At 34.5% G+C, this 7,373-nt stretch overlaps 1 protein-coding gene across 1 annotated transcript in view; it reads left to right on the top strand.

Moving 5' to 3' along the window:
* Positions 1-7,373, top strand: part of PTPRZ1 (protein tyrosine phosphatase, receptor-type, Z polypeptide 1) — a 90,155-nt gene that overhangs the window by 51,419 nt on the left and 31,363 nt on the right. The window contains exon 8 of the mRNA XM_011995971.1: positions 3,036-3,127. Within this exon, the coding sequence (XP_011851361.1) occupies positions 3,036-3,127 (92 nt within the window). The remainder of the gene's footprint in view (positions 1-3,035; positions 3,128-7,373) is intronic.

Genomic DNA, 7,373 nt, shown 5'->3' with positions numbered 1-7,373 from the left:
CAGGGTTTCTCCATGTTGGTCAGGCTGGTCTTGAACTCCCGACCTCAGGTGATCCGCCCGCCTCGGCCTCCCAAAGTGCTGGAATTATAGGCGTGAGCCACCATGCCCGGCCAAAACAGTCTTTATATAGGCTTATGTGGATAGAAATTTGGGTTAGGTGCAGTGGAAAAGGAGAAGCTGCGGTGTTAAAGGCCGCTTAGGAAATGAAAGCCCATTTCACAGAGAAGATACCTCTGAGCTGTCTTGAAAGAAGACAGTGTTTGCCTGGCATATTGGTGAGTGAGATACTTTGGTTAGAAGGAGAGGTATGTTTAAAGCAGAGTATGTAAATACAGAGTTAGGAGATAAAAGGCAGGTTTATTTATCTACAATGTTATATTATTAGAGTATAAACTTCAAAAGAAAAGTCTAACAGGGTGAGGACCACAGACAGGTAGCGTTTAAGTATTGAGAAACCTTGGGTATTATAATCTAAATATCTGTAAAATATATAACTAGAATACATGAGCAAAAGTAAAAGATAGATATGAACCCATTAGCGCTGTAACAGTGGAGCAGGAAGACCTGTTCTTTGAGTACCATTGAGTACTTAGAAGGGAATGAGTTTTGAGTTAGTAGAAGACAAAAAAAAAAGAAAATCTAGCAAATAAGGAGGATTCAAAAGGAGTGATCTCCTTCTCACTGAAGGTATTCGGACTGGACCTTCTTAACCATAGGTTAGAGATGCTGTTGAAGGGATTCTTGTATCAGCTGTGATATTGCACTAGCTTTTTAAAGGCATTTTACAATGTTAAGATTCATTGAAATATTTTTCAAAACATTTCACCAGCTTGTGTAACTATATTTTGGAGAAATCAAAGGGATTTTAATTCCGTGATCTTAAAAGCATGTATCAAGTCCAGTGTTTCCATATCAATATGTCAGAACATGCTCCATTCATAGTTGCACAGATAAGCCAAACTTTCTCCATAGGTTCTGCCACAATCTGGTTTCAATTCTGCTCATGTAGGCCTTCTGTAGGATAGTTTCTGTGGCCCGCATGTCTCTCATTCCTCATCAGTCTGCTGTAATCTCCACTTTCCAGGATATTTACCTAGTTAGGAGGGTCCCTTTGACACTTGTTTCTGTATCCACTCACCTTTCTCTTATTTGACTTCCTCACTCATGAAGCTATTTCTATGTTCTCTCAATATATCTTCTCTCAGGTGTGATTATCAAAGGCTTACTCTACCACAGCAGATGACCAATTTTGCTGTGTACGTCATTGCTTTAAGTTTTTTGTTTATTTGCTTGTGACATTAAGGTTATAAGTAAACTATATAATTTTACACTACTCCTACTTATAGAAGTTCATTCATCAGAGAAATGCTTCGGGGTTACCTCCAGCGTGACACACATGCTCCCGAGCACTAAAGACTAACACTGCAATGATTGAGACAAAGTAGTTTGCCTTGTGAGGCTTACCGTCTGATGAGAAGACACCAATTATAAACATGGAAAACAAATAAAAACTTAAATAACAGTATTTCAAATAGTGATGTGCCACAGAGCAAACAAAAGGGCAAAGAATAGTGACTTAGTGGGATGCCCTGACACTTAGCTGTCATGGTCAAGGGAGGAGTCAGAGGGATTGGCATTTGGGCCAATGCAAAAGTGATGGGAAGAGGCAGGAAGCCGGGGGAATGGCAAGAGCCAAGGCCCTGAGATGCTACTGACAGGACTTCTTCAGAGGTGAAGGAGAGGACCAGTGTGGGCTGGATACTTGTGGGTGAGGGAGAGAATTGCAGGAAAGGAAACTACTGAAGTAGGTGGGGGCCAGGTCAGGGTTTAAAAAGGTCTTAAAGCCCTTGCTAATGTAACTGAATGTAATTCTAATTGCAGTGAGAGGCCATTCAAGAATTTTATCTAAAGGAAGTAATTTACTAGAAAAAATAAAGACTTAGGTGTGTCACTGTGTAATAACAAATGTTACATTAAAACTCATTAGGATAAATGCCTTGTAGCTTGAAGGTTTAGATGGAAAGTGAGATTGGCGTTTTCAGTCAAACAGAACTCAAGTGTTTCAGTTTAACCACTCATGAATATTGCTCCAAATAAATTAAATGACCTACATCAAAGAGTGTCATTAGCAGTTTTAATTATCCAATTTTTTAAAATTAAAGATGGTTGGCATTAGTTTATAGCAGTAGTTGGTTCTTTGCTCTTCTTGATAGTTTGTGGTGTGGTGTGTTCTTACCAGATGTTACTGTTATTATCCGAATGAAAATAGATTCAGGTGATGTTGTAGATCATAATTGTCATTGAATCTGAATATATTCATTCTCGAAACCCTCATCAACAAAGCTAGCATCTGTTGGAAAGAAAATCACCCCTGTTTTTGGTCGTATGCTCATTGTTTTCCCATTTAAGTTCTGTCATTCCTCCATTATTACAGTATAAAACTACTTTCTTTTTTCATCAAAATGTTACCACTGTGTAATTTCATTTCTACATAGTTCATAGTTCATTTCTATGTACTATGCACTGTGTAGTTAATTTCTACGTAGTTCATTTCTACATAGCTTGTTGCTTTTTGCTAGCAGCTGTATATGCTCAGAAGGACATGGTCATTTAAATATTGAGTGAAAATAGCTTTGGACATTATTTCTTTTATTCTCTGGCTCTATCCAAGATGACAGGACATTTTTTGGTATTATAGCCACAATGGAAGAATGTGTGGGGCATTGAGGTTTCCTATATTAACAAAGTATCATTCAGTACTTTGAACCCAGCTACAACTTCAAATTCTATCTGTGCTTTTAGCATGCCTGATATCTACTTGCTCTTCTGCATCTGGTGCAGGTAAACTGAGATAAATTTTATAATTTAATATCTTGTAATTTGTTAAAATGGATGTAGATCCAGCAATCCCTCTTCTGGGTGTATACCTGCTTTTGTTTTAATTCTGGAGAGTTCTGTCATAATTTTCAACAGCTCAGAAGTTGTCTTATTATCCGTAGCAACTAGTAGTATAAATTGTTTTCCTTTATTTCCAGGAAATGCTTCCAGACTGCACACTTTTACTTAGAGGACAGCACATCCCCTAGAGTAATATCCACACCTCCAACACCTATCTTTCCAATTTCAGGTAATGGCTTAAAGTGTGACCATGAGTAGCTGGTAGATATTGAACAAAAAGCACAATGTTGAAAGGTTTGTTTTTACTGGTACACTATGCAAATTGCTATAATGTAGATAAGTAAATTTTTGTGTTGCCCCAAATATTTATTACATCATGTTTGAGGTACTCAGGTTTATATTCTGTCCTCATTAATTTTAAACATTCTTAACCATAAAGATGATATTGCAAAATTAATTTATAATTGTTCAGATGTATTATGTTAAAAACATAAACATTTATAGCAATAAAATATTAGTTAAGAATAATGGTGACTTTTACTCATTCCCATTATGTTAATGGAAACCCAAGCAACAAAAGTCAGATTACGTCATGGAAACCCAAGCAACAAAAGTCAGATTAAGTCAATGCAGAAAATGTGGATGGGAAGAAAATGACAAAAATAAGGATGAAGTCTTGTTCCTTTCTGATTACTTGAGTTTATGTGAGAAAAGGTGGTTTTTGTTTTTGTTTTTTAACCTACATTAGAAAAAAAGATCTATAAAATTGTGGTGGTAATAGTAGGAAAAGCCATGAACACAAAGAATGTATGGCTGCTTGAAATAATCTCTCAGAATGTTGAACAGTTGAATATTTGGGAAGACTTTAGCTATTTTTTGTCATAATTTATCTGAATAACAGTATTCAAAGGTAGCCAGGGTCATTTTGATAAAGTCATCCATTAACCCTAGAGTTTACACTATAAGTAAAATCATAGCCAGTCATTTTTAATATAAATTCAAGGGATGCATGTGGAGGTTTGCTACATGAACATATTGCATATTCAAGCCACTGATTTAATTGACATTTTATAATGTCTTAGATTGAAAAGTGACAACAAAAAATAGTGGTCTAGAATTGTGTGATCTGGAAAATAGAGGACAATAAAAGGAAGAGAACTTAAGAAACTAGGAATACAAAAGGAGAAATTCATCTATGGGACCATTTTACAGATGGCACTTTTTAAATTCTCTGACTGATGCTCCATATTCTATTGCTAGAGGCTCAAGTTCTACATGATGTTATCCTCTGAAATCTCATGACTTAAAAAAAACAGAAAAAAGACAAACATTTTATTTATATTTTACATTTATATGTTGATGTTTGTTATATGTTTATATCATATATGATATATATTATTTATATATTTAACTATGTATGATATTTTCTTTTTGTGCCTTATAAACTTAGGAATTACAAGTGTTTGCTATTTTTCCTCTTTTGTCACGTCTGTGTCTTTAAGCACCAGTGTTTTATTTGTTTTTCTAGTTTATATTAAAATACTGTTATTTTAGTACTACAGTGTGTCATTAACTTATTTAGAATTTTTAGACCAACAGCTCTCAGTTATCTGTTACATTTTGATTCCCTTCACTTCCAAACATGTCTCTTCTGCATACCCCGTCAGCATGGGTATGCAAATTAATTAAAATTTTATTCAAAGTCCAACATGGTTTTTTTGTTTTGTTTTGTTTTGTTTTGTTTGAGACGGAGTCTCACTCTTTGCCCAGGCTGGAGTGCAGTGGCGCAATCTCGGTTCACTGCAAGCTCCGCCTCCGGGGTTCACGACATTCTCCTGCCTCAGCCTCCCGAATAGCTGGGACTACAGGCCCCGCCACCACGCCCGGCTAATTTTTTTGTATTTTTAGTAGAGATGCGGTTTCACCGTGTTAGCCAGGATAGTCTCGATCTCCTGACCTTGTGATCCGCCCGCCTCAACCTTCCAAAGTGCTGGGATTACAGGCGTGAGCCACCGCGCGCAGCCCATGGTTTGTTTTTAATAAATAAAATAATGCAAAATCAGAACCTAGCCCAGGAGATCCAAACTGCCCTGTTTTGAAAATCAAAAGAGTGGTGATCCAAGGGCATTTCCGTATTTCACTTGTTCAGCTCTCAAAGATTCCCTCTTGATCACCTCAATATGCATGTTTTCGTGTAAAAATCAGAAAGCAAAATGAATGTTAGTCTCACTTACATGCAGACCAATTAATAAAAGAAATTACCAAAATACCTGACTGTCAATAAAAGGTAGTAGTCTACTTATAAAAGGAGGTTAGCTGTGCAGGATAACATCAAGGAGTTTGAAGGACGTTTACTAAGACTAATGACTTCCATGTGACAAATCATCTCTGTTTTCTTATCTAATTATTAAAAGCTTCTTCTAAGCAAGATCCTTCTATAAGTGTGAAGGTAGAATTACACCTTTGTCTAGTGTTTCTTAAGCTTGACTGACTAATTCAATTTTAGTATTCAGATCCACTCATCTAAGAGAGAGAACAGATGGATTCCAATTTTTTTTATCAGCAAATTCTTGGTAACTGAAGCTTTAAAATATTAGATGGCCTAAATACTGAACATCTGTTGATATAAATAACTGTTCCTAGTGAAATGTGTTTGATGTTTCCTTGTCAGAGAAATCACTTGTAAAATTGTATACTATGAACTAGTAATATGTTCAGTCTAAGAAAGTCTTTCCAGGAAAAGAAAAAAAAAATCAGAGCCAGTTAAAATAACTTGGCCCCTTCACAATTAATTAACAGATCCAATGACTTTGTTTACATAGCATATTTTCAAGTTAGAATTCTTGAAATTTTACAGATTAAAAGTCCCAAAGGCTTTTGACATTATCCTTAATGAATATTTGACATATAAATGTTTTCTATTATTTATAGAGAGAAGGAAAAAATGTTTTCAAATGTAAACATCTGACTATTTGTAAGACATTAAATTGTACAGTTTTATAAAACTGAAATTGCACTATTATGCTTGGTCCGCGGTAAAATTGAAACTATATTATTTCTGCATTATTTTCTCAGAATTTGCATGCAACATCCAGGCTTGTTAAAGAAAGTTGTCTATCAAAAGATGCAGTCCACTGATAAGGAGTGGGGCTATGGTGGTATTTATAAATTAACATTGAAAATAAATGATTTTATCCTTAGGGTATAGATGGAAAAGAGATTGCTGAACAAATCAGATTTCTGAAATACAGGTTTTGATTGATAATAAATGTAGAGAAAATCGATAATTGTTGCTTAACAATTGAATGCTGAGATTTAGTTAGAATTATACAAGTAATTGAACTTTGAAGTTGTTTCAGAAGCTACTTTATAAATAACAGGAACGTTTATTTCTGTTAAATTATGCTTTCTAACACAATTTTTTTATTCACGTAGATGATGTTGGAGCAATTCCAATAAAGCACTTTCCAAAGCATGTTGCAGACTTACATGCAAGTAGTGGGTTTACTGAAGAATTTGAGGTATGATTTTAATATGTCTATTTTAAATAATATATAGAAAATAGTATATTTTAAAGAGTCAGCAATAGACTATTTCTTGACCTAAAGATAGTGAAACCATTTGCATTTCTAGTAAAAATGTTAGTTCCATGATTACATATGTGTTTAGGAGATGTGTTATAGTTACCATCTAATTTAGAAAATTGGTTTTCTATTTTAAAAGCCAAGTTGTACTTGTGGAAAAATAAAAAGAAAAAATTGTTCATTTCCTTCCATAAAGTACAAATCTTTAATATTCTTTTTAAAATCTGGATTAATAACAGTGATCCTTTTTAATTTTCTAAATTATATAAATTATACTAAACTACTAAATTTCATGATTTCCAGCCAAATTACCTAAAAATTCTTAACTGTGATTTGTACACCAGTGTATGCAAAAGCATTTAGATAACACTTTCATTATACCAGGTAAAAAATGTATCTTCTTTTCAAGAAAATACGCATTTTTAAAAAAATTTTGAACTTCAAAATCAGTAAGTTTTTCCAATGGTATTCTGTTAAAATACTCTTAGATAGAAGGGCAGAGAAATTTACTGCAAATTTATCATGGCCCACTGAACTATCAGCTAAGTAGATTTTTCAAAATAGAGAGCTATAAGCACAAAGGTAACAATAAAAACCACAAAAATAAAAGCTATCCTTTGTGAACACCTTCTTATATGTCATTGGACTTTGTACTTTCACATTCAACTTTCACCCATTTCTGGGAGTTACGTGTTATTATTTCTATTCATGTTATTGATGAAATCAAACTTCATAGAACTTAATTAACAACTGATAAATAGCAAAGTTCGTGATTTAAAAACTCGTATCCTTTCTATTGTAGCTGTGAGCAGGCAAGCAGTCTTCAGCCTCCCCTCTGGCCATTCCCGACTAGAGAGCTTTCGTATTGCATTTTTGCTTCCCTCTTTCCTA

This window comes from Mandrillus leucophaeus, unplaced genomic scaffold (genome assembly GCF_000951045.1).
Source record: "Mandrillus leucophaeus isolate KB7577 unplaced genomic scaffold, Mleu.le_1.0 Scaffold5, whole genome shotgun sequence".
Taxonomy (NCBI): Eukaryota; Metazoa; Chordata; class Mammalia; order Primates; family Cercopithecidae; genus Mandrillus; species Mandrillus leucophaeus.
The sequence above is the reverse complement of the archived record's forward strand: the minus strand, read 5'-3'. Positions and strand labels throughout refer to the sequence as shown.